The sequence below is a fragment of the Notolepis coatsorum genome, assembly GCF_963971535.1.
Source record: "Notolepis coatsorum genome assembly, chromosome: 3".
NCBI classification, from domain to species: Eukaryota; Metazoa; Chordata; class Actinopteri; order Aulopiformes; family Paralepididae; genus Notolepis; species Notolepis coatsorum.
The window spans coordinates 1,590,377-1,616,463 of record NC_140167.1 but is presented as its reverse complement, the minus strand read 5'-3'; the positions used below and the strand labels follow the sequence as shown (position 1 = coordinate 1,616,463).

At 47.9% G+C, this 26,087-nt stretch overlaps 1 protein-coding gene across 1 annotated transcript in view; it reads left to right on the top strand.

Annotated features, from left to right (window-relative positions):
• Positions 1-26,087, top strand: part of LOC311225104 (DNA (cytosine-5)-methyltransferase 3A-like) — a gene marked incomplete at its 5' end in the record, with an annotated part of 142,360 nt that overhangs the window by 77,229 nt on the left and 39,044 nt on the right. The window contains 7 exons of the mRNA XM_084310310.1: positions 3,153-3,836; positions 7,166-7,324; positions 8,074-8,181; positions 13,814-13,976; positions 17,836-18,003; positions 20,237-20,281; positions 22,936-23,015. Of these exons, the coding sequence (XP_084166436.1) occupies positions 3,153-3,836; positions 7,166-7,324; positions 8,074-8,181; positions 13,814-13,976; positions 17,836-18,003; positions 20,237-20,281; positions 22,936-23,015 (1,407 nt within the window). The remainder of the gene's footprint in view (positions 1-3,152; positions 3,837-7,165; positions 7,325-8,073; positions 8,182-13,813; positions 13,977-17,835; positions 18,004-20,236; positions 20,282-22,935; positions 23,016-26,087) is intronic.

Below are 26,087 nucleotides of genomic sequence, written 5' to 3'. Positions count from 1 at the left end.
TCTGAATGTTTGGATAATCTCACGTATTCATATCATCGCGCCCATGTGAAGCGGCCTCTCACACACACTCGTGCACACACACACACACACACTCGTGCACACACACACACACACACACGTGCACACACACACACACACACACACAGACACTTGAGATGGTATGGAATGTAAAGTGGGCTCTCAGCTACAGGCCGCAGCAGCCCGTCTCTCAGCCGCTCGGCGCGGATCGGACGCTGAACAGCACGCGCTCCGTGGCACGGTGGTGGAAAAGTAACTTAAGTGTTTTTACTCAAGTACTGTGTTAATTATATATACGTATAATTTTGAGGTACTTTGAGGTATTTTCATTTGAGGGAACTTTGTAACCTTTTACTCCACTACATTTCAAGTCCTCATATCCCTCCTAGTTACACACAGTCCTCATATTTGGGGGGGGGGGGGGGGGGGGGGGGCACTGTACAAATGTACAAGCATAACTGTACATTGGAATATTGACAACCATACTAGGTAATTGACTGTACATTGGAGGGGGTTGTGTTAGGACATTTACAGGGGCCAGTTTCGAATTGCAGTCTCCCGTAGGTGTTCTTTGAGAGTGGTTTTGAAAGTGGGTAGTGATTCACATTCCTTTACAGCTTTGGGTAGGGCGTTCCACATTGATGTGGCATAATTGCGAAATTTTGTCCCTTGTTTGAGCCCGAATCTGGGTTTGACATGATTTGTGGAGCTCCCTCTGGTGTTGTGATCGTGGTATTCACTGACCTTTGGGAAGTATTTGACATGTACATGGGTACCTTGGTCGTGTAGTGTATCTTGTAGACCAGGCCCATTGCAAGTTGCTGTACTCTGTCGTCTACTCTAAGCCATCCTAGGTTGTCAAAGTGGGCAGGGGTGAGGTGGGTTTCTAGGAGTCAGGTCAAGCAGTAGTCTGACCAGTTTGTTTTGAGATGTTTGTAATTTGGTTTTTAGTGCCTTTGAGGTGCTTTGGTACCATGAGGTGCAAGCATAGTCGTAGTACCCTTGAATGAGTGCTCCTGCCAGAGTCTTCAGGGTATTCTTGTTTACCAGAGAGGAGATCCGGTACAAGAATCGAGTTCGTTGGTTGACTTTTTTTATTACATTGGATGCCATTTTGTCACAGGAAAGATTTGCCTCTAGGATGGAACCCAGGTAGGTAATTTCATCTTTCCTTGTGACAATATTGTCACCCACTGTAACTGAGAAGCCGTCGGTCTTGCTGAGTTTGTTATTTGAACCGAAGAGAATGGACTCTGTTATTGCCCATGTGTAATGATAGTTTATCAGCGAGCCATATGCAGATTTTGCCTAGTTCCTCATATTACCTTTTTTTTATCCACTTTTTCTCCCCATTTTCTAATTTTTCTCCCATCCCAATTTCGTAGTATCCAATTCTTCCCTCCCCTGTCTTGAACGTTGCTAGACTATGCCTCCCACTGGTCGGCTGTAGTGAGGATAGAAGCCTTGCATCACGTGTCCCCTCCGGTACACGAGGAGGCAGCCTGTCGCATCTTTTCACCGCAGCAGCTCGAACTCTCAGTGGCGAGGAAGTAACGCGGTGGGAGGCTCACGCTGCCCTAGGGCTGGGCGATATGGAAAAAAATCATATCGCGATAACGATATGATAATTTTATTTTATTTCTCGATATCGATAATTATCGAATTGTTATAAGTATAAAAAAAATAAAAAAAAAAAATAAAATTTTATTTTTTTTTAACAACAGATGTATGTTTATTTTGCAGCAATTCTTTGTCATTGCCGCCATCTTTAGTGTTACATCCCCTCACACTCCAGTTCTCAGGCTGCAGCTGGTTTAAAAGCTAAAGTAAACCGGCTTCTCTGCTGGCTGTGGCTCCAGAGGAGTTGAACAGTTCTGGCTCTGCTAGTTTATTTTCGATCTTTTGGCGCTTTTTTGGTGGACAAACCACCGCACATGTGCACCGTGACGCGTGACTGGAGTCTAGTTCTGCTAGCACACATAGCCTACTGTGTACAGACGGTTTCAAACTGTATTTTAAATTAGAAAGCAAACAAAATAAATGGACAAGAGAAAAATAAATCTGAATTTGGTCAGTATTGTCATTTGGACAAGCAAAGCCATTACTTTAAGTTGCAGGCAAGAAAGACAAGTCTGTCCACTGTCTCTGGTTTTAAAAATGCCCTGTTGCAGGTAAAAAAAAAAAATTAAAAAAAAAAAAAAAAAAAAATGATTTTTCGATTTTTTTTTAATTTCGATATTCGATATCGATTATTAGAATATATCGCGATATTTATCGTTATCGTTATATCGCCCAGCCCTACGCTGCCCCCGCTACTTCCTGCTTCCGCCGCACCGGCGTCACCCAACCGACCTGTAGGAGTCTCTGTCCACAACGTTCAATCCCCACCCACCGGCTTTCCCACCCTCTAACACTTGCCAATTGTGTTAGTATGAACGACCGGCCAGCCGGTAGCAACGCCGAGAGCTGGGCTCGAACCCAGCGTCTCCTGCGTTAGAGGCGAGCGCCTTGCCCACTGCGCCAATCCGTTATAACCGCTTGTCTTGCCGGAGTGTTTAGACCCCGCCCCCACGCCACAGCTCGGCCCAGACACTAAGCCACATCGTTTCAAATGGAGTGCAATAGCGGCCCGCAAGGCGTTAGGCGGCGGTATTGGACTTTTGCGACCTCAGACCCATCCCAGTGATAACACACAGCTGCCGGCATGTTTATGAATGGAAATAGCGAATAAAAGAAATAACGATTCAATAACGTATACGTGGTTGGCGTTATTCGATTGGCGGACATATATATATGCGTGAACGGCGCTGAATGAGTTAAATGTATCATTATTATAAAATACATTTAATGATTATCACTTTAAATCTAGAGCTTTTATCAGAGATGTGCTTATTTCTTCAGGACACAAAGCATACAAAAGTGACTAATCGACCAACAAAGTATCGGTTGACCCACATTTGGTCCAAACCAACCGATAAACTCACTTTTTACCATTAATATTTGCATATTTGACTGAGAGATACGTCTCACTGTTAACCTGCCGGCCCTTCGAGCCGCTCGCTGTCTGTCACCACCGGCTTGGTTTCCCTCCCAGAGCGTGACGTCTCTCCCTGTTGTCTCTGGCTTTGTTTCAGGCGGAGCAGAAGGCCAAACTGTTGTCGGCTATGAACGCAATGGAGGGCCGTCGAGAGCCGGAGCCCCAGAGAGGGGAGGTGACGGTCATCACGCACCCCCTGCTGCCCAAACAGCACCCCCTGCTGCCCACTGTGCCCAGGCAGCCGCAGCAACATCAGCAGCTACAGAAACATCATCAGCGAGAGGCGGAGCCTCAGGCACAGAGACAGCATCAGCCACAGTCACGGCCATCACCATCACCACCACCACCGCCAACAACAACACCAACAACAACAACACCAACAACAACAACACCAACAACAACACCAACAACAACACCAACAACAACACCAAAACAAAAACAACAACAAAAACAACAGCACCTACATCAGCAGCAACAGCTACAACAGCAACAGCAGCAGAAACAACAACAACAACACCAGCAACAACAACAACAGCAGCAGCCCACTGACCCCGCCTCCCCCACTGTAGCCGCCACCCCTGACCCCGCCTCCCCCACTGTAGCCACCACCCCTGACCCCGCCTCCCCCACTGTAGCCGCCACCCCTGACCCCGCCTCCCCCACTGTAGCCGCCACCCCTGACCCCGCCTCCCCCACTGTAGCCGCCACCCCTGAGCCCGTGGCGATCGGAGGAGGAGACAAGATGTCTCCCAAGTCTGCAGACACTGAGCCAGAATACGAGGTAAAACACACACACACACACACACACACACACACACACACACACACACACACTGTCCTCATATCCCTCCTAGTTACACACAGTCCTCATATCCCTCCTAGTTACACACAGTCCTCATATCTCTCCTAGTTACACACAGTCCTCATATCTCTCCTAGTTACACACAGTCCTCATATCCCTCCTAGTTACACACAGTCCTCATATCCCTCCTAGTTACACACAGTCCTCATATCCCTCCTAGTTACACACAGTCCTCATATCCCTCCTAGTTACACACAGTCCTCATATCCCTCCTAGTTACACACAGTCCTCATATCCCTCCTAGTTACACACAGTCCTCATATCCCTCCTAGTTACACACAGTCCTCATATCCCTCCTAGTTACACACAGTCCTCATATCTCTCCTAGTGACACACAGTCCTCATATCCCTCCTAGTTACACACAGTCCTCATATCCCTCCTAGTTACACACAGTCCTCATATCCCTCCTAGTTACACACAGTCCTCATATCCCTCCTAGTGACACACAGTCCTCATATCCCTCCTAGTTACACACAGTCCTCATATCTCTCCTAGTGACACACAGTCCTCATATCCCTCCTAGTTACACACAGTCCTCATATCCCTCCTAGTTACACACAGTCCTCATATCCCTCCTAGTTACACACAGTCCTCATATCCCTCCTAGTTACACACAGTCCTCATATCCCTCCTAGTTACACACAGTCCTCATATCCCTCCTAGTTACACACAGTCCTCATATCCCTCCTAGTTACACACAGTCCTCATATCCCTCCTAGTTACACACAGTCTCCCACACATATGCATTTCACCAGAGGGGTCAGAGGTCAGAGGTCAGGGTTACACACACACAAGGAGATATTGAGCTGGAGTCACAGACATCCATTAGGCCTAGTTAAAGATGTACACGTTTTGTTTAAATAGACATCTCTTATTGGTAAGAAAGAAGATTGCGTTTGAGCCCCGGGTTAATCCACGTCGCTGAAACCAGCTAATCTTGTTTAAAGGAACACAGCGACATTATGGGAAATGTGATTACCGTCTCCTCCAGTCAGACAAGAAGATGGATACAAAGGAAATGGGTATTTTATTTATTCTTCTTGTCTGACTCTGGAGAAGACGGTGAGACGACTGTAAGTGCACTTCTCATAATGTGGGCGTGTCCTTTTAAAGGGACATTTACATTTACATTCAGTCATTTAGCCGCGGACGCTTTTATCTAAAGCGACTTACAAATTGTGAACAACAAGTCAGCAGCAGGAGTTCTATATAGATATAGTATCTATCTACAGATATGTAATAAGGATTATATGCAGGTAACTATACAGACATATGTGGATAGATATATTTACGGTAAGAATAAATGTGTATATAATAATAATAATAATAATACATTTATTTTATATAGCGCCTTACATATGGTATCTCAAAGTACTTTACAGACATTGCATTACAGTACATGGACAAACACCGTACATGGACTTTCACACTGACAACATGGTGGGGACACTACAGAGAAAGGGAGACAGCTTAGAGACGGAGAGAACATTTAAATAAATAATAATAATAAAAAATAATAATAATAATAATAATAATAATACAAAAAATAATAATAATACTAATATATACAGGTGTGTACAGATGTGAAAATGTAAGTGATGCAGGGGTTGGAGGGTCAGGAGTGAAGGCATGCGAGGTTCAACAGGTGGGTTTTATATGTATATACAGCACTATTATACATGGTATCATAGAGTTATATGGGTTATATGCAGGTGTATAAGTAGGTTTATTACATGGCGTTTTCACATTCGCCGAAATGCTTGCTTGTGATTGGTCAATAGTGCTCGTCAGACGTCCGATATTACTCGATAATGGACCTCTGTGGAACAATAATGACCGCTGTGCGCAGCTGTTCGCAATCAAGCCCCACTGACACACACTGTTTCAGTGCAATCAGACACACCTGCCGGCGATAATAATAATCACTTTATTTGGGCTGACAGAGCCACAGAACAACTGCGTCTGCATTTGATCTTGTCTTGTCGATTTTGTAAAATGAATTAGGTATATTGTTAGTAAGTTAGCCATGTAATAAGCGGGATAATGTATAGCTAATTAGCTATACTCTGTCATCATCGCAAAATAATTGACCGAGGCGGCTCTGTATTTTAAACTCCGTGTCGGTCAATTATTTTGCGACAATGACCTCGTAGCTATACATTATCCCTTACATATAGAAGGATTATAATGCAGCTATATTCAGCACTGGGAGGGAGGTGCACAAGGGCAGCTAGATGTGACTGACGGGCCAATCAGAGTGACCCGTGTTATGTAATATTTCCGAGGAAGCAGATTGGATATGATATCTGAAACGGCTCGGTTTTGTTGATATCCAGGGGGGATAGAGATCAAAGGGCTTCAGTCATCAACAACAACAGTTCTAACATTTTGGGTCATTTTCTTTTTACATCAACATAACCTTCTGTTAAAAAATGCAATGAGGGCGGCTACGTGGTGCAGTGGGCAAGGCGCTCACCACGAATGCTGGAGACGCTGGGTTCGCCTGTTCGAGCCCAGCGCTCCACATTGCTTTCAGTTTAGCTGGTCGTCCGCAGTAATACACATTGGCCGTATTACGGGGAAGGAAACTGATGGGTGGGGATCGGGCGTTGTGGACAGCGACTCCTACAGGTCGGTTGGTGCGCCTGCGCAGTAGAATCAGGAAGTGTCGGGGGCAGCGTGAGCCTCCCACGCGTTACTCCTCGCCACTGAGAGATCGAGCTGTGCAGGTGAAAAGATGAGACTGCTGTTACCTCAAGTACCGGAGGGGACTTGTGCTATGTATGACTTAGTCCACATTGCAGCCGGCTTGTGGGAGGCAAGAAACAGCGTCCGTGACAGGGGAGGGTTGAATTGGATGATACGAAATTGGGATGGGAGAAAATATAGAAAAATGGGAGAAAAAGTGGATAAAAAAAAAAATGCAATGAGATTGAAAAGAAAAAACATTTTCATTGTACTGAATCTTTAAGAAATTAATTATGAATTAATTCATTCATTAATTATTTCCCTTACCTCTGTGATCATCTGTCTCTTTTTCTATTTTATTAAATGTTTCCCCTGTTCTCCTCTTGTCCTCTCGCCGGGCGTCACTGTTAATAAGAACGTGTTCTTAACTCACCTGTCTGGTTCAATAAAGGTTAAAGAAAAAATGTCATGTGATCGAGTAGAAATGCCGCTCAGAGAGGAACACCTCAGTGACCTCTGTGACCTCTCTCCTGCCCCCCCCCCCCCCCCCCCCCTGCAGGACGGCCGTGGGTTCGGCATCGGGGAGCTGGTGTGGGGCAAGCTGCGTGGGTTCTCCTGGTGGCCCGGGCGCGTGGTCTCCTGGTGGATGACGGGCAGGAGCCGGGCCGCGGAGGGCACCCGCTGGGTCATGTGGTTCGGGGACGGGAAGTTCTCAGTGGTGAGTCGGAGAAGGCATCGTGATCATTTGTTTAACATTTTCGTAAAAAAGCATCTCAGAAGAAACATTTTTGTTATTAAAGTTAAATTGATTTGACTACTTAAATGTTCTGATATCCTGTTCCCACTTTATCCAATCAGGAGAGAGAACCCTAGATATTTGTACTTATTTCAATCAATCTTACCAAGTCAAATGAGCTTACTCCACTGGTAGATTATTGTACTTGTTTCAAGGACACATCTGCTAAAACCAGCTTTTATTTCTTATTTTTGTCAGACAATTTTGTAAGGCTGAGACCACTTATCTATTTATCGATAACTGCGTGAAATCAATAAGTGGCATCACTTGTATTATGCAGCGCACTCCTCCATCACATCCAGAGACCACCGACTGTAACATGAGAAGGATCACTGTGGTCGTTTTGAATTGGGAAATCTGTAACACTAAAGATGGCGGCAACGACAAAGAGTTGCTGCAAAATAAACACAATTTGTTGTTTAAATTAAAAAAAATAATTGCAGTGTGGAGTTCTCTCTCCTGATTGGATAAAGTGTGAACGGGATACCAGACAATATATTTCCTGTTTATTGCAGAGCGGAGGGACTGGGAGTGGAGTACTACAACACTGCTTCTAGTACTAGGCCATACTGTTCACTACCCTCCTAACGGGCCTGCCCTACATTTACTGTACCTGGACGATGAAGTGGATTGTGATGCTTAAGAGTCGCTGTGTTCTGTCATCTTCACAGGTCTGTGTAGAGAAGCTCATGCCTTTAAGTTCCTTCATCAACGCCTTTCACCAGCCGACCTACAACAAGCAGCCCATGTACAAGAAAGCCATTTATGAAGTGCTGCAGGTGAGTCCAGTACAGTACAGTACAGTACAGTACAGTACAGGAGCGTCACAAGGCCGTGACTGTGTCACCTACTAGTAGCTCTGAGACAGGAAGGTGCTGTAGACACACGGGTCAGCTTTACAAACGTCTTTAACCTTCTGTATTGTCGCAGTGAAAGGGTCAACCCTTTGTCGTGTGGTGGTGAAAGGGTTAACCTTCTGTATTGTCGCAGTGAAAGGGTCAACCCTTTGTCGTGTGGTGGTGAAAGGGTTAACCTTCTGTATTGTCACAGTGAAAGGGTCAACCCTTTGTCGTGTGGTGGTGAAAGGGTTAACCTTCTGTATTGTCGCAGTGAAAGGGTCAACCCTTTGTCGTGTGGTGGTGAAAGGGTTAACCTTCTGTATTGTCGCAGTGAAAGGGTTAACCCTTTGTCGTGTGGTGGTGAAAGGGTTAACCTTCTGTATTGTCGCAGTGAAAGGGTTAACCCTTTGTCGTGTGGTAGTGAAAGGGTTAACCTTCTGTATTGTCACAGTGAAAGGGTTAACCCTTTGGTAGTGTGGTCGTGAAAGGGTTAAGGTTTCACCACATCGGCGTCTTCTTCAGAGTGAGACTAAGGCTATGTTCACACTGCAGGCAAAAGTGGCCCAAATCGGATTTCTTTTGCTCATATATGACTCAGATCTGTTTCCTTCACAACAGTGTGAACAGAAGCAAATCACATGGAATCTGATCTTTTCAATTCTGATTTGGGCCGCTTTCATAACGTGGTCCTGAATCAGATACAGGTCTGATTTTGTTTTAATTAGCCGGCCTCCACTGAATTCAACTTATTAATTAAACCATAAACTGTGACTCCAGTGTCCTCCATGTTTATGTCCATCTTCTTTATTGTTACTTTGTGCTGCAGGTCAGTTCAGGAGCGTGACCAGTTCACACTGGAGTCTGATATTGGCCAACTCTTTTTATTTTTTTTTATCCACTTTTTCTCCTATTTCTTCAATTTTTCTCCCATCCCAATTTAGTCGTGCCAATTCTCCCCTCCCCTGTCTTGAACGTTGCTCGCATGTGCCCCCCACTGGTCGGTTGTAGGGAGGATAGAAGCCTTGCATCACGTGTCCCCTCCGGTACACGAGGAGGCAGCCTGTCACATCTTTTCACCTGCCAGCGCGGACTCTCAGTGGCGAGGTGTAACGTGTGGGAGGCTCACGCTGCCCCCGCCATTTACTGTCTCTGCTGTGCAGGCGTCCCCCAACCGACCTGTAGGAGTCGCTGTCCACAACGTCCAGATTACCACCCATCGACTTCCACCCGCTGGCTCTGCCAATTGAGTTAGTATGACGGCCGGCCCAAGCCGGAGGCAACGCCGACAGCCGGAGTCGAACCCGGTGTCTCTTTCGTTGGTGACGAGTGCAATGTCCGCTGCGCCACCCAGCCCCCTGGCCAAATGATTTTTATAAATAATGTGAACACCCAAATAAAAATAATTTGGATCTGAGCAATACATCAGAATTGAGCTCTAAAGCTTGCAGTGTGTACGCAGCCAAACTGTACAGTATAATTTAATATCATTGCTGTCACACTGACTTCATGTTGACTGGAGAGTGCTTATCGGTTAACCAAGATCAATTCCACATCATATAATAAAGCAATACATCTGAATTTAGCACCAAGGCTTGCAGTGTGAACGTAGCCTACATGGTCCTCATCTGAACAGGCATGTGAACGCTCTCATGTTTAACCCTTTCACTGCCACACTACCAAAGGGTTAACCCTTTCACTGCGACAATACAGAAGGCTAACCCTTTCACTGCCACGCGACAAAGGGTTAACCGTCTGTAGTGTGGTACATGCGGAGTCAGCCAGCCACTTCTTTTCACCTGCCAGCGCGGACTCTCATTGGTGAGGTGTAACGTGTGGGAGGCTCACACTACCCTCACCATCTCCCTTCCTCGCTGTGCAGGTGCCCTGACCGACCTGTAGGAGTCGCTGTTTAAAACGACCAGATTACCACCCCACCGGGTTCCCTCCCGCTGACTCTGCCAATTGAGCCAGTATGACGGCCGGCCAAGCCGGAGGCAACGCTGACAGCCGGATTCGATACCGGTGTCTCTCGCGGTGCTGACGAGCGCAATGTCCGCTGCGCCACCCAGCCGCCAATTGCGAGGATTCTTTATGATTACTTACTTACTTACTTACTTACTTACTTACTTACTTACTTACTTACTTACTTACTTACTTATTTACTTATTTACTTACTTACTTACTTACTTACTTACTTACTTACTTACTTACTTACTTACTTACTTACTTACTTATTTACTTACTTACTTACTTACTTACTTACTTACTTACTTACTTACTTACTTACTTACTTACTTACTTACTTACTTATTTACTTACTTACTTACTTACTTACTTACTTACTTACTTACTTACTTACTTACTTACTTACTTACTTACTTACTTACTTACTTACTTACTTACTTACTTACTTACTTACTTACTTACTTACTTACTTACTTACTTACTTACTTACTTACTTACTTACTTACTTACTTACTTACTTACTTACTTACTTACTTACTTATCCTCTTCATCCCGGTGGTTGGGGCATAAGGCCGCCATCACACACTGCCACTGAATCCTGTCTCTTGCTTTGGCCTGCAGCGCTTCCTCCCAGGAAAGACCCATCTCCTTCAGCTCCATCATCACGGGTAGATTCTTTATGATTAAGCCCGTTTTAATAGGAAATAATGGAGCATCTAATGTAATTCATGTAGAAGCTGACAGCAGGACAGCATTGTTGTGGCCTTGCTTTTTAAGACGCTGTCACTCGTTTTATATTGTCCTGTTATTTCCCGCCCTGCTTTATGGATGTCATGCAGGGGACCGTGACCACTGTTGATGCACCGTCACTCAAACCATGTGAAGACCCAGAGGGTGCACCGATAACCATACAGATACAGATACTGATACAGATACAGATATAGATACAGATACAGATACCGATACACATACAGATACAGATAGCAATACAGATACCGATACACATACAGATACAGATAGCAATACAGATACCGATAGCAATACAGATACAGATAGCAATACAGATACCGATAGCAATACAGATAACGATACAGATACGGATAGCGATACAGATACTGATACAGATACCGATACCGATAGTGATACAGATACCGATAGTGATACAGATACCGATACAGATACCGATACCGATAGTGATACAGATACCGATAGTGATACAGATACCGATAGCAATCTAAAACAGTCTAAAACAGGGTACTGTGGGTGGAAAGCCGGTGGGGGAGTCCTGGTCGTTGCAATAGCGACTCCTACTGGTTGGTCGGGGCGCCTGTCCAGCAGGGAGGGGATCTGGGGGAGATAGCAGTTACGTTCCCCCAGCGAAACTCCTCGCAGTCAGGTGAAAAGAAGCGGCTGGCGACTCCACATGTATCGGAGGAGGCGTGTGGTAGTTCTACACCCTCCCCAGGCCGACAGATAGCGCCAGCGCGGCTAGGATCGTGACACACACAAGTAATTGGCATAACGACTAAAAATAACTAGAAAATCCGCTCTTCAAATGACACGTTAAACCGAGGTTCGTCGTTAAAGAACCCAGGGCGCCTATCGCAAAGAGTAGGGGGTTCCCCCGACGTTCCTGGCCACCTAATAACCCTTATAATTATATAATATATATAATTATGGCTGATATCAATCCCTGTCTCCTGAGCCTTTCAGCCATTGTGTAGTGTGATGTGTGATGTGTGCCGGGTGCCAGTGTATGGCAGCCATTGAGCCTGCATCGCCCAAGGTTGGGTGATACTCAGTGGTGGTGAAGGAGGCCATTTACACCCACACACTGTAAAGCAGTTGAACCCTTTCACTACTTTAGTGAGAGGGTTAACCCTTTCGCTGCGACAATACAGAAGGTTAACCCTTTCACTGCCACACGACAAAGGTTTAACCCTTTCACAGCCACACTACAGAAGGTTAACCCTTTCGCTGCGACAATACAGAAGGTTAACCCTTTCACTGCCACACGACAAAGGGTTAACCCTTTCATAACCACACTACAGAGGGTTAACCCTTTCACTACAACACTACCAGAGGGTTAACCCTTTCACTGTGACAATACAGAAGGTTAACCCTTTCACTGCCACACGACAAAGGGTTAACCCTTTCACAACCACACTACAGAGGGTTAACCTTTTCACAACCACACTACAGAAGGTTAACCCTTTCACTACCACACTACCAGAGGGTTAACCCTTTCACTGAGACAATACAGAGGGTTAACCTTTTCACAACCACACTACAGAAGGTTAACCCTTTCACTACCACACTACCAGAGGGTTAACCCTTTCACTGCGACAATACAGAAGGTTAACCTTTTCACTGCCACATGACAAAGGGTTAACCCTGTCACAACCACACTATAGAGGGTTAACCTTTTCACAACCATACTACAGAAGGTTAACCCTTTCACTACCACACTACCAGAGGGTTAACCCTTTCGCTGCGACAATACAGAAGGTTAACCCTTTCACTGCCACACTACAGACGTTCTCTAGTGTGGTAGTGACGGGTTAACCTTCTGTAGTGTGGTAGTGAAGGGTTAACCTTCTGTAGTGTGGCAGTGAAAGGGTTACGTGTTTTTAGAGCACTATATAAATGCAATTATCATTCATTCATGAACATTGGGGTTGAAACTGTGCTGTGGAGTCTGTTGGCAGCAGCACTGACCTGAGAGTCCCTCCCTCCCTCCCTCCCTCCCTCCCTCCCTCCCTCCCTCCCTCCCTCCCCCCCTCCCTCCCTCCCTCCCTCCCTGCCTCCCTCCCTCCCTCCCTCCCTCCCTCCCTCCCTCCCTCCCCTCCCTCCCTCCCTCCCTCCCTCCTCCCTCCCTCCCTCCCCTCCCTCCCTCCCTCCCTCCCTCCCTCCCTCCCTCCCTCCCTCCCTCCCTCCCTCCCTCCCTCCCTCCCTGCCTCCCTGCCTCTCCCTCCCTCCCTCCCTCCCTCCCCTCCCCCTCCCTCCCTCCCTGCCCTCCCTCCCTCCCTCCCTCCCTCCCTCCCTCCCTCCCTCCCTCCCTCCCCCTCCCTCCCTCCCTCCCTCCCTCCCTCCCTCCCCTCCTCCCTCCCTCCCTCCCTCCCTCCCCCCTCCCTCCCTCCCTCCCTCCCCTCCCTCCCTCCCTCCCTCCTCCCTCCCTCCCTCCCTCCCTCCCTCCCTCCTCCCTCCCTCCCCTCCCTCCCTCCCTCCCTCCCTCCCTCCCTCCCTCCCTCCCTCCCTCCCTCCCTCCCTCCCTCCCTCCCTCCTCCCTCCCTCCCTCCCTCCCTGCCTCTCTCCCTCCCTCCCTCCCTCCCTCCCTCCCTCCCTCCCCTTCCTCCCTCCCTCCCTCCCTCCCTCCCTCCCTCCCTCCCTCCCTCCCTCCCTCCCTCCCTCCCTCCTGCCTCCCTGCCTCTCTCCCTCCCTCCCTCCCTCCCTCCCTCCCTCCCTCCCTCCCTCCCTCCCTCCCCTCCCTCCCCTCCCTCCCTCCCTCCCTCCCTCCCTCTCTCTCTCTCTCCCTCCCTCCCTCCCTCCCTCCCTCTCCCTCCCTCCCTCCCTCCCTCCCTCCCTCCCTCCCTCCCTCCCCCCCCAGATGGCGAGCAGCAGAGCGGGTAAGGCCTTCAAGGCGCCGTGCCCCGGGGGGGGGGACGTGACGGACGGCTCCAAGGCGGTGGAGCTGCAGAACAAGCTGATGATAGAGTGGGCCACAGCGGGCTTCCTGCCCAGCGGACCCACGGGCCTGGAGCCTCCAGAGGGTGAGAGGAGGAGGGGGAGGCCCGGCACTGGTTCTGTTCTGTTCTGTTCTGTTCTGTTCTGCTCTGTTCTGTTCTGTTCTGCTCTGTTCTGTTCTGTTCTGTTCTGTTCTGTTCTGCTCTGTTCTGTTCTGTTCTGTTCTGTTCTGTTCTCCTCTGTTCTGCTCTGTTCTGTTCTGTTCTGTTCTGTTCTGTTCTGTTCTGTTCTGTTCTGCTCTGTTCTGTTCTGTTCTGCTCTGCTCTGTTCTGTTCTGTTCTGCTCTGTTCTGTTCTATTCTGCTCTGTTCTGTTCTGCTCTGTTCTGCTCTGTTCTGCTCTGTTCTGCTCTGTTCTGTTCTGTTCTGTTCTCCTCTGTTCTGCTCTGTTCTGTTCTGTTCTGTTCTGTTCTGTTCTGTTCCGTTCTGTTCTGCTCTGTTCTGTTCTGTTCTGTTCTGCTCTGCTCTGTTCTGTTCTGTTCTGTTCTGTTCTGTTCTACTCTGTTCTGTTCTGCTCTGTTCTGTTCTGTTCTGTTCTGTTCTGTTCTGTTCTGTTCTGTTCTGCTCTGTTCTGTTCTGTTCTGCTCTGTTCTGTTCTGCTCTGTTCTGCTCTGTTCTGTTCTGCTCTGTTCTGTTCTGTTCTATTCTGTTCTCCTCTGTTCTGTTCTGTTCTGTTCTGTTCTGTTCTGTTCTGTTCTGTTCTGTTAACTGTTCTGTTAACTGTTCTGTTCTGTTAACTGTTCTGTTCTGCTCTGTTCTGTTCTGTTAACTGTTCTGTTCTGTTCTGTTCTGTTAACTGTTCTGCTCTGTTCTGTTCTGTTAACTGTTCTGTTCTGTTCTGTTCTGTTCTGCTCTGTTCTGCTCTGTTCTGTTCTGTTAACTGTTCTGTTCTGTTCTGTTCTGTTCTGCTCTGTTCTGTTCTGTTCTGCTCTGTTCTGCTCTGTTCTGTTCTGTTCTGCTCTGTTCTGCTCTGTTCTGCTCTGCTCTGTTCTGTTCTGCTCTGTTCTGTTCTGTTCTGTTCTGCTCTGTTCTGTTCTGTTCTGTTCTGCTCTGTTCTGTTCTGTTCTGTTCTGCTCTGCTCTGTTCTGCTCTGCTCTGTTCTGTTCTGTTCTGCTCTGTTCTGTTCTGCTCTGTTCTGCTCTGTTCTGCTCTGTTCTGTTCTGCTCTGTTCTGCTCTGTTCTGCTCTGTTCTGTTCTGGTCTGTTCTGCTCTGTTCTGCTCTGCTCTGTTCTGCTCTGTTCTGCTCTGTTCTGTTCTGTTCTGCTCTGTTCTGTTCTGCTCTGTTCTGCTCTGTTCTGCTCTGTTCTGCTCTGTTCTGTTCTGTTCTGTTCTGCTCTGTTCTGTTCTGCTCTGTTCTGTTCTGCTCTGTTCTGTTCTGTTCTGCTCTGTTCTGTTCTGCTCTCTTCTCTTCTCTGTTCTGTTCTGCTCTGCTCTGTTCTGTTCTGTTCTGTTCTGCTCTGTTCTGTTCTGCTCTGTTCTGCTCTGTTCTGCTCTGTTCTGTTCTGGTCTGTTCTGCTCTGTTCTGCTCTGCTCTGTTCTGCTCTGTTCTGCTCTGTTCTGTTCTGTTCTGCTCTGTTCTGTTCTGCTCTGTTCTGCTCTGTTCTGCTCTGTTCTGCTCTGTTCTGTTCTGTTCTGTTCTGCTCTGTTCTGTTCTGCTCTGTTCTGTTCTGCTCTGTTCTGTTCTGTTCTGCTCTGTTCTGTTCTGCTCTCTTCTCTTCTCTGTTCTGTTCTGTTCTGCTCTGTTCTGCTCTGTTGGCCTTTTGTTTTCACAAGTCAAGTTTCAAGTTCAAGTTAGTTTATTAATTGTCATAGTAAAATACAGAATACTTTATCATGAAATGCTTTTTTTCTGTATGAGCCCCTGGGAGAGTGCTACTGTACATAAAAATAGATAAAAAGTATAAAATAGAAAAAGTCAAAAGTGCGTAAAATAAAGTGTTCAGTCAATATATACATAATATACAATATACAATACACAATACATTACAGAGTAAAAGGAGTAACAGTGAGGTACAGTACAATACAGTATACAGTACAATGCAGAAATGGGATGAGGTACAAACTTAGGGTAAGGTGCACTGAGGTATGAATTGTAGTGCAAATCTCTTTACCAATAAATATAAAGTGTGTTAAAGTGTCTAAAGTGAGTCAAGTGGGTGTTAAGGTGAGTGTTTGTTTAAAGTGAGTGTGTACGTGTGGATGTGTGTGCAGTGAGTGTAGTTGATGTTTTGTTACTCAGTGTTATTGTCGTTGAGCGTCCTGATGGTCTGGGGATAGAAGCTCCCCCGGAGATTGGTCCCGTGAGTCCAGCTGTGGGGCCAGGGACCGCTGCCCGGTAGAGAGTCCAGCTGTGGGGCCAGGGACCGCTGCCCGGTAGTGAGTCCAGCTGTGGGGCCAGGGACCGCTGCCCGGTAGTGAGTCCAGCCGTGGGGCCAGGGACCGCTGCCCGGTAGTGAGTCCAGCTGTGGGGCCAGGGACCGCTGCCCGGTAGAGAGTCCAGCTGTGGGGCCAGGGACCGCTGCCCGGTAGTGAGTCCAGCCGAGGGGCCAGGGACCGCTGCCCGGTAGTGAGTCCAGCCGAGGGGCCAGGGACCGCTGCCCGGTAGTGAGTCCAGCTGTGGGGCCAGGGACCGCTGCCCGGTAGTGAGTCCAGCTGTGGGGCCAGGGACCGCTGCCCGGTAGTGAGTCCAGCTGTGGGGCCAGGGACCGCTGCCCGGTAGTGAGTCCAGCCGTGGGGCCAGGGACCGCTGCCCGGTAGTGAGTCCAGCTGTGGGGCCAGGGACCGCTGCCCGGTAGTGAGTCCAGCTGTGGGGCCAGGGACCGCTGCCCGGTAGTGAGTCCAGCTGTGGGGCCAGGGACCGCTGCCCGGTAGTGAGTCCAGCTGTGGGGCCAGGGACCGCTGCCCGGTAGTGAGTCCAGCTGTGGGGCCAGGGACCGCTGCCCGGTAGTGAGTCCAGCTGTGGGGCCAGGGACCGCTGCCCGGTAGTGAGTCCAGCTGTGGGGCCAGGGACCGCTGCCCGGTAGTGAGTCCAGCTGTGGGGCCAGGGACCGCTGCCCGGTAGTGAGTCCAGCTGTGGGGCCAGGGACCGCTGCCCGGTAGAGAGTCCAGCTGTGGGGCCAGGGACCGCTGCCCGGTAGCCGGAGAACTTAGCGGCAGATGAAACTCTTGAACTGTTAGGAATGTCTGCCCCACTAAGTGTGTCAGTCTGACTCTTAACAAACCAGAACCTGCACGGATTACAACGTGTGACGTATATCAGGCCAGTTAGGGCACCTTGTGTTTACTGTTTACTTTTAGAATAGAATAGAAATACTTTAATCATCCAGAGGGAAATTTGACGCTACAAATCGCTCACAGTAAACATTTAGACATTTAGACAGAACAAGGTCACGAATAAGAATAACAAAACAAATAGCCTAAGAATAGAATAGGCCTAAGAATAAGATAATAATAATAGATCGTATTCTTAGGCCTATTCTATTCTATTCTTAGGCTATTTGTTTTGTTATTCTTATTCGTGACCTTGTTCTGTCTAAATGTCTAAATGTTCACTGTGAGTGATTTGTAGCGTCAAATTTCCCTCGGGATCATTAAAGTATTTCTATTCTATTCTAAAAGTAAACAGTATATCAGGCCAGTTAGGGCACCTTGTGTTTACTGCACCTTGTGTTTACTGTTTACTTTTACTCTTACTCGTAGTATTTATTCAGATTCAAATTCTTTATTGCCTATATTTATTGTAACGTATAATAGACCCTCATCTGCACCTTTGTATTTTTCTCATATTTATTATATTCAGAGTTAATTACAGTGTTTACACTGTTTCTTTTTCTCGTATTTTTTAATATTCAAGAGTTAATTATATTGTTTATTTTTTCTTTGAACAGAGGAGCGCAGCCCATATAAGGAGGTTTACCCTGAGCTGTGGGCGGAGCCAGAGGCAGCAGCGTACACGCCCCCTCCGGCCAAGAAGCCTCGCAAGAGTGCAGCGGAGAAACCCCGGGTCCGGGGTCAGGGGTCAGGGGTCCGGGACATCATCGACGAGGGCACACGGGGTGAGTGAGGTGGCTCAGTTTGCAGAGTTAACTAGGGGGCATGACCCCTATATATCCCTCCCCTCGGGGACGACTAAACCACGCTGTAGATCCAGGGAGATGGACAAGATGGCCGTCAGGACAGCAGACCCCATAGGGAGGTGTAGTGGTTACTTCCTGGTCTATAGGGAGGTGTAGTGGTTACTTCCTGGTCTATAGGGAGGGGTGGTGGTTACTTCCTGGTATATAGGGAGGTGTAGTGGTTACTTCCTGGTCTATAGGGAGGTGTGGTGGTTACTTCCTGGTCTATAGGGAGGTGTAGTGGTTACTTCCTGGTCTATAGGGAGGTGTAGTGGTTACTTCCTGGTCTATAGGGAGGTGTAGTGGTTACTTCCTGGTCTATAGGGAGGTGTGGTGGTTACTTCCTGGTCTATAGGGAGGTGTGGTGGTTACTTCCTGGTCTATAGGGAGGTGTAGTGGTTACTTCCTGGTCTATAGGGAGGTGTAGTGGTTACTTCCTGGTCTATAGGGAGGTGTAGTGGTTACTTCCTGGTCTATATTTTGAGGTGTAGTGGTTACTTCCTGGTCTATAGGGAGGTGTAGTGGTTACTTCCTGGTCTATAGGGAGGTGTGGTGGTTACTTCCTGGTCTATAGGGAGGTGTAGTGGTTACTTCCTGGTCTATAGGGAGGTGTGGTGGTTACTTCCTGGTCTATAGGGAGGTGTAGTGGCTACTTCCTGGTCTATAGGGAGGTGTAGTGGTTACTTCCTGGTCTATAGGGAGGTGTAGTGGTTACTTCCTGGTCTATAGGGAGGTGTAGTGGTTACTTCCTGGTCTATAGGGAGGTGTAGTGGTTACTTCCTGGTCTATAGGGAGGTGAAGTGGTTACTTCCTGGTCTATAGGGAGGTGTGGTGGTTACTTCCTGGTCTATAGGGAGGTGTAGTGGTTACTTCCTGGTCTATATGGAGGTGTAGTGGTTACTTCCTGGTCTATAGGGAGGTGTAGTGGTTACTTCCTGGTCTATAGGGAGGTGTAGTGGTTACTTCCTGGTCTATAGGGAGGTGTAGTGGTTACTTCCTGGTCTATAGGGAGGTGTAGTGGTTACTTCCTGGTCTATAGGGAGGTGTGGTGGTTACTTCCTGGTCTATAGGGAGGTGTCGTGGTTACTTCCTGGTCTATAGGGAGGTGTAGTGGTTACTTCCTGGTCTATAGGGAGGTGTCGTGGTTACTTCCTGGTCTATAGGGAGGTGTAGTGGTTACTTCCTGGTCTATAGGGAGGTGTGGTGGTTACTTCCTGGTCTATAGGGAGGTGTCGTGGTTACTTCCTGGTCTATAGGGAGGTGTGGTGGTTACTTCCTGGTCTATAGGGAGGTGTGGTGGTTATGTTATTGCTGTTTCCGGCCGGTCCACCATCTTGAAAACGCAATGTAATTCCCCCATTGCTCATTTCTAAATCGTCTCGTTTAAAACAAATAAAGCATGAACATTTGCATGGTGTACCTTTCTGTGCGTATTCATCCACAATCTATAGCTCAACATGAAAATATTTGCAATTAATCGTAAAAAAAAATCGTCACATTTTATTTCAACCAAAAATGCTTAAACAATAATGTTAGTGATAGAAGGGAACTCATTTTGTGCAAAAATGTGTGCCAATGTTCATGAGGCAGAATTGTTACAATAGCCGATAATCCATTTTCCCAATGATGGATCTCTATACGGGTGGACCTCGCGGGCGCTCCAGAGTGACGTCAGACTACACCTCCCTATTCGCTCAACGATATGAATGTAGTTGGCCTGGTACACCCGTAAAGCTTTGTTTACATGTAGTCATTTAGCTGAACGCTTTTGTCCGAACCGACTCACAGATTGTGAACAACAAGTCAGCAGGAAGGGTACATCTCTGGCAGCTGAGGTCAAATAGTATCGAACTTGAGTGTTACACTCTGAGTGCATATAGACTTATTAGCATGATAGGTAGTAGTATATGTATAGTAGAATAGTACATAGTAGATAGTAGTATAGACATATTAGCATGATAGGTAGTAGTATAAGTATAGTAGCATAGTAGTAAGGGTACATAATATAAAATCTTTTATCTTTTCTTCCTCTCAACACACCCGTTCTGAGGAAAACAACAGTTGTGATTGGAGGATCAAGAAGAGAGGGCGGGGTTTGAGATGGGTACATTTACAAGCGGTGACCTCAATTTCGTTTAGTTTTTTTTATTTGGTGTTTATATTGTCTTTTCAGAGCGCCTCATTCATGAAGTGAGACAAGAGAGCAGGAGCATAGAGGGTAAGTGTCCTCGCTGTCCTGTTCCACGCTGTCCTCGCTGTCCTGTTCCTCTCTGTCCTCTCTGTCCTGTTCCTCTCTGTCCTCTCTGTCCTGTTCCTCTCTGTCCTCTCTGTCCTGTTCCTCTCTGTCCTCTCTGTCCTGTTCCACTCTGTCCTCTCTGTCCTGTTCCACTCTGTCCTCTCTGTCCTGTTCCACTCTGTCCTCTCTGTCCTGTTCCACTCTGTCCTCTCTGTCCTGTTCCACTCTGTCCTCGCTGTCCTGTTCCACTCTGTCCTCTCTGTCCTGTTCCACTCTGTCCTCTCTGTCCTGTTCCACTCTGTCCTCTCTGTCCTGTTCCACTCTGTCCTCTCTGTCCTGTTCCACTCTGTCCTCTCTGTCCTCTCTGTCCTGTTCCACTCTGTCCTCTCTGTCCTCTCTGTCCTGTTCCTATCCGTCCTCTCTGTCCTCTCTGTCCTCTCTGTCCTCTCTGTCCTGTTCCTATCCGTCCTCTCTGTCCTCTCTGTCCTCTCTGTCCACTCTGTCCTCTCTGTCCTCTCTGTCCTCTCTCTCCTCTCTGTCCTCTCTCTCCTCTCTGTCCTGTTCCACTCTGTCCTCTCTGTCCTGTTCCACTCTGTCCTCGCTGTCCTGTTCCACTCTGTCCTCTCTGTCCTGTTCCACTCTGTCCTCGCTGTCCTGTTCCACTCTGTCCTCTCTGTCCTGTTCCACTCTGTCCTCTCTGTCCTGTTCCACTCTGTCCTCTCTGTCCTGTTCCACTCTGTCCTCTCTGTCCTGTTCCACTCTGTCCTCTCTGTCCTCTCTGTCCTGTTCCACTCTGTCCTCTCTGTCCTCTCTGTCCTGTTCCTATCCGTCCTCTCTGTCCTCTCTGTCCTCTCTGTCCTGTTCCACTCTGTCCTCTCTGTCCTCTCTGTCCTGTTCCTATCCGTCCTCTCTCTCCTCTCTGTCCTCTCTGTCCTCTCTCTCCTCTCTGTCCTCTCTCTCCTCTCTGTCCTGTTCCACTCTGTCCTCTCTCTCCTCTCTGTCCTCTCTGCCCTCTCTCTCCTCTCTGTCCTCTCTCTCCTCTCTGTCCTGTTCCACTCTGTCCTCTCTCTCCTCTCTGTCCTCTCTGCCCTCTCTCTGTCCTCTCTCTCCTCTCTGTCCACTCTGTCCTCTCTGTCCTGTTCCACTCTGTCCTCTCTGTCCTCTCTGTCCTCTCTGTCCTGTTCCTCTCCGTCCTCTCTGTCCTGTTCCTCTCTGTCCTCTCTGTCCTGTTCCTCTCTGTCCTCTCTGTCCTCTCTGTCCTCTCTGTCCTCTCTGTCCTCTCTGTCCTCTCTGTCCTCTCTGTCCTGTTCCTCTCCGTCCTCTCTGTCCTGTTCCTCTCTGTCCTCTCTGTCCTGTTCCTCTCTGTCCTCTCTGTCCTCTCTGTCCTCTCTGTCCTCTCTGTCCTCTCTGTCCTCTCTGTCCTGTTCTCAAGTTCACCAGCCGTTAGTTCTCCAGCCCACGCTTGTGGAGCCTGATGGCTACCGGCACGAAAGACTGGCCGATTAGCGGTTTGTGGTTTGTAAGGTTCTACCGAACTACACCCCCATTCATTATTATATTAGCCTACTCCAGGGAAGAGGAAAAAAATATAAAAAAAAATAAAAATTTGGTGAACTGCTGAATAATAAAATTATTATTTATATAATTAAAAAGGAAAAAAAACAAAGGCACACTGGTTGAGAGAAAACATTTAAAAGAAAAAACGTTTGCATGTTTTCATCACCGCGGCCTCAGTGCCTCTCCTGTGTGTACTGTACTGTACTGTACTCTACAAACATATTGCCTTTTCACTTATGAATCTAAGACCGCTCGCCTCCCAGCTGTTCAAATAATTACGTTCAGGCGCATTAGGCGCGGTGCGTGTGGGGCGAGGGCCGCTCATTCACACCTCCACGGCCGCGCGTGCACGTGTGTGTGCGCCCTGGGTTCATGTGTGTGTGTGTGTGTGTGTGTGTGTGTGTGTGTGTGTGTGTGCGCCCTGGGTTCATGTGTGTGTGTGTGTGTGTGTGTGTGTGTGTGTGTGTGTGTGTGTGCGCCCTGGGTTCATGTGTGTGTGTGCCCTGGGCTCGTGTGTGTGTGTGTGTGTGTGTGTGTGTGTGTGTGTGTGTGTGTGTGTGTGTGTGTGTGCGCCCTGGGTTCATGTGTGTGTGTGCCCTGGGCTCGTGTGTGTCAAGTCAAGTCAAGACAAGAGTTTTAATTGTCACGGCATACAAGTATACAATGAAATGCGGGTGGTCTTGCCCGCAACGATGTGCAATACAGTGGTACATATAATAGAATCAAAAAATGAAAAAACAACATTGTGCAGTAAACAGGTAACAGGTAACATGGAGTGACATCTCGGTATCTGTACATAGTTATGTGTGTGTGTGTGTGTGTGTGTGTGTGTGTGTGCGCCCTGGGCTCGTGTGTGTGTGTGTGTGTGCGCCCTGGGCTCTTGTGTGTGTGTGTGTGTGTGTGTGTGTGTGTGCGCCCTGGGCTCGTGTGTGTGTGTGTGTGTGTGTGTGTGTGTGTGTGTGTGTGTGTGTGTGTGTGTGTGTGTGTGTGTGTGTGTGTGTGTGTGTGTGTGTGTGTGTGTGCGTGCGCCCTGGGCTTGTTATCCACCGTCACGCGCCTCTCTCTCTCTCTCTCCTCAGACATGTGTATCTCCTGTGGCAGCCTGAACGTGGCGCTGGAGCACCCGCTGTTTGCCGGAGGGATGTGCCAGGGGTGTAAGGTGAGGACATGAGGACAGAGGGGTGGGGGGGGGGGGGGAGGGAGGGGGGTGAGGGAGGGGGTGAGGGGTGAGGGAGGGGATGAGGGGTGAGGGAGGGAGGGGGGTGAGGGGTGAGGGAGGGGGTGAGGGGTGAGGGAGGGGGTGAGGGAGGGAGGGGGGTGAGGGGTGAGGGAGGGGGTGAGGGGTGAGGGAGGGGGGTGAGCGGGGGGCTGGTCTAGAGAGAGATGGTAGCGTCCGGCACGCTGGCTAGTTAATTTCACTAACTGCTGTATAAAAACGTGCGGCTCCCTTTAAAGCCGTAAAGATAATGATATAAAGCAATAACAGGTTTTTAAGCTCAGGCTGATATTACCCAATAAAAAGTTTACTTTTTTTCCCTTCGCATTCCAGTGCTTTTTTACTACGAGGACGTCTGTGTTGTTCTCTCTGACGACGTGTGTTTTCATGGACATCGTGGGATTACTCTACTTGTAATCTTGAAACAGGTGTTTGGGTGCTTGTTAATGAGGACAGATTATAGCTACGTTCACACTGCAAGCCTTAATGCTCAATTCGGATTTATTACTCAGATCTGGGTGGGGGGGGGGGGGTTGTTTGGTTGTTCACATTATATTTTTGAATGTGGCCGATATCAGATTCCAGTGTGAACCGCTCACGCTCCTGAACTGGCCCGCATGCGCAAACAAACAATAAAGAAGATGGACGTAAAGAATTGTGACAAAATGTCAATCTAGAAAAGTCACATGAAAGTCGCATGTGACTGTTGTTGCCTGCAGTGTGAACGTAGCCACATGGAAGTGAAAGTAGTTTTTACTGCCCATATTGTCATGATTTATTTTATTATTGTTGTGGGTGTTTACTGATTTTCTTTTTAAGTAAGAGCGTGTGTAGGAGGGACACAGTACCGGATTGTACCTATTATAGCGCGTTTTTTGTAAATCTACAGAAAGGAGTTTATCGTTTATAGTAATAGTACTGGAAGTTGACATTTTATTGTATCATCCCTTTGTGGGAGGGGCCACTTGTGTGGCAGGACATGTAATGATGAATGAACGGTTTATTTCTTCTTTTTTTCTTTTTTTGGTCTTTTTCCCCCTCCATTTTCCTCCGATTTTCTCCCATCCCAATGTTAGTTATGCCAATTCCCAGTCCCTTCCTGATCGCTGCGCACTTACCCCCCACAGTCAGATCATCTGGGAGAGTGGAGGCTACCACGTGCTTCCTCCGACACACGTCCAGCCAATCACCGCTTCTTTTCACCTGGCAGCGCGGATTCTCATTGAGAGGGCATAGCGTGTGGGAGGACCACACTATCCCCCTCACGTCCAATCCGCGCTTAGCAGGCGCCCCGACCGAACTGTAGGAGTCGCTGTTTACAACGACCCGGACCCACCCCGCCAGCTTCTCCCACCCTCTGATACAGCCAATTGTATTAGTGCAGACGGCCAGCCAAGCTGGTGACAACCCCGGAGCTGTGAGCTGGATTCGAACAGGCGAACCAAGCTCACAGCTCCGGGGCTGGTGACGAACGCAATCTCCGCTCGGCCACCTAACCGCCTTGAACGGTTTATTTCTAACAATATCAAATAATCAAAGAATAACAATGAAAGAAGATGTAATTGCATGTAAATAGAATAATTCATTCATCCATGTACTTGATAAGATATTGCTTTATTTATTAATAATTTGGGCATCATAGCAGCATGGGGGAGGGGGGAGAAAAAGAGGAGAAAAAAGTGGATACAAAAGGGGGGGGGGGGGGGGGGGAAAGTAGGTCAAAAAAAAATTGGCAATATGTATAGGGAGGTGTAGTCTGACATCACTTTAGTTTCCTGCACGGTCCACCCGTATAGCGATTTATCATTGGGAAAATGGATTATCGACTATTGTAACAATTCTGCCTCATGAACATTGGAAAGCTTTCCATTTTTGGACAAAATGAGTTCCCTTCTATCACTAACATTATTGTTTAAGCATTTTTGGTTGAAATAAAATTCAAAGATTTTTTTTTACGATTAATTGCGAAGATTTTCATGTTGAGCTATAGATTGTGGATGAATAAGCACAGAAAGGTACACCGTGCAAATGTTCATGCTTTATTTGTTTTAAACAAGACGATTTAGAAATGGGCAAATACATTGCGTTTTCAAGATGGTGGACCGGCCGGAAACAGCAATAACATAACCACCACACCTCCCTATAGACCAGGAAGTAACCACTACACCTCCCTATAGACCAGGAAGTAACCACTACACCTCCCTATAGACCAGGAAGTAACCACTACACCTCCCTATAGACCAGGAAGTAACCACTACACCTCCCTATAGACCAGGAAGTAACCACTACACCTCCCTATAGACCAGGAAGTAACAACTACATCTCCCTATAGACCAGGAAGTAACCACTACACCTCCCTATAGACCAGGAAGTAACCACTACACCTCCCTATAGACCAGGAAGTAACCACCACACCTCCCTATAGACCAGGAAGTAACCACTACACCTCCCTATAGACCAGGAAGTAACCACTACACCTCCCTATAGACCAGGAAGTAACCACTACACCTCCCTATAGACCAGGAAGTAACCACTACACCTCCCTATAGACCAGGAAGTAACCACCACACCTCCCTATAGACCAGGAAGTAACCACCACACCTCCCTATAGACCAGGAAGTAACCACTACACCTCCCTATAGACCAGGAAGTAACCACTACACCTCCCTATAGACCAGGAAGTAACCACTACACCTCCCTATAGACCAGGAAGTAACCACTACACCTCCCTATAGACCAGGAAGTAACCACCACACCTCCCTATAGACCAGGAAGTAACCACTACACCTCCCTATAGACCAGGAAGTAACCACTACACCTCCCTATAGACCAGGAAGTAACCACTACACCTCCCTATAGACCAGGAAGTAACCACTACACCTCCCTATAGACCAGGAAGTAACCACTACACCTCCCTATAGACCAGGAAGTAACCACTACACCTCCCTATAGACCAGGAAGTAACCACTACACCTCCCTATAGACCAGGAAGTAACCACCACACCTCCCTATAGA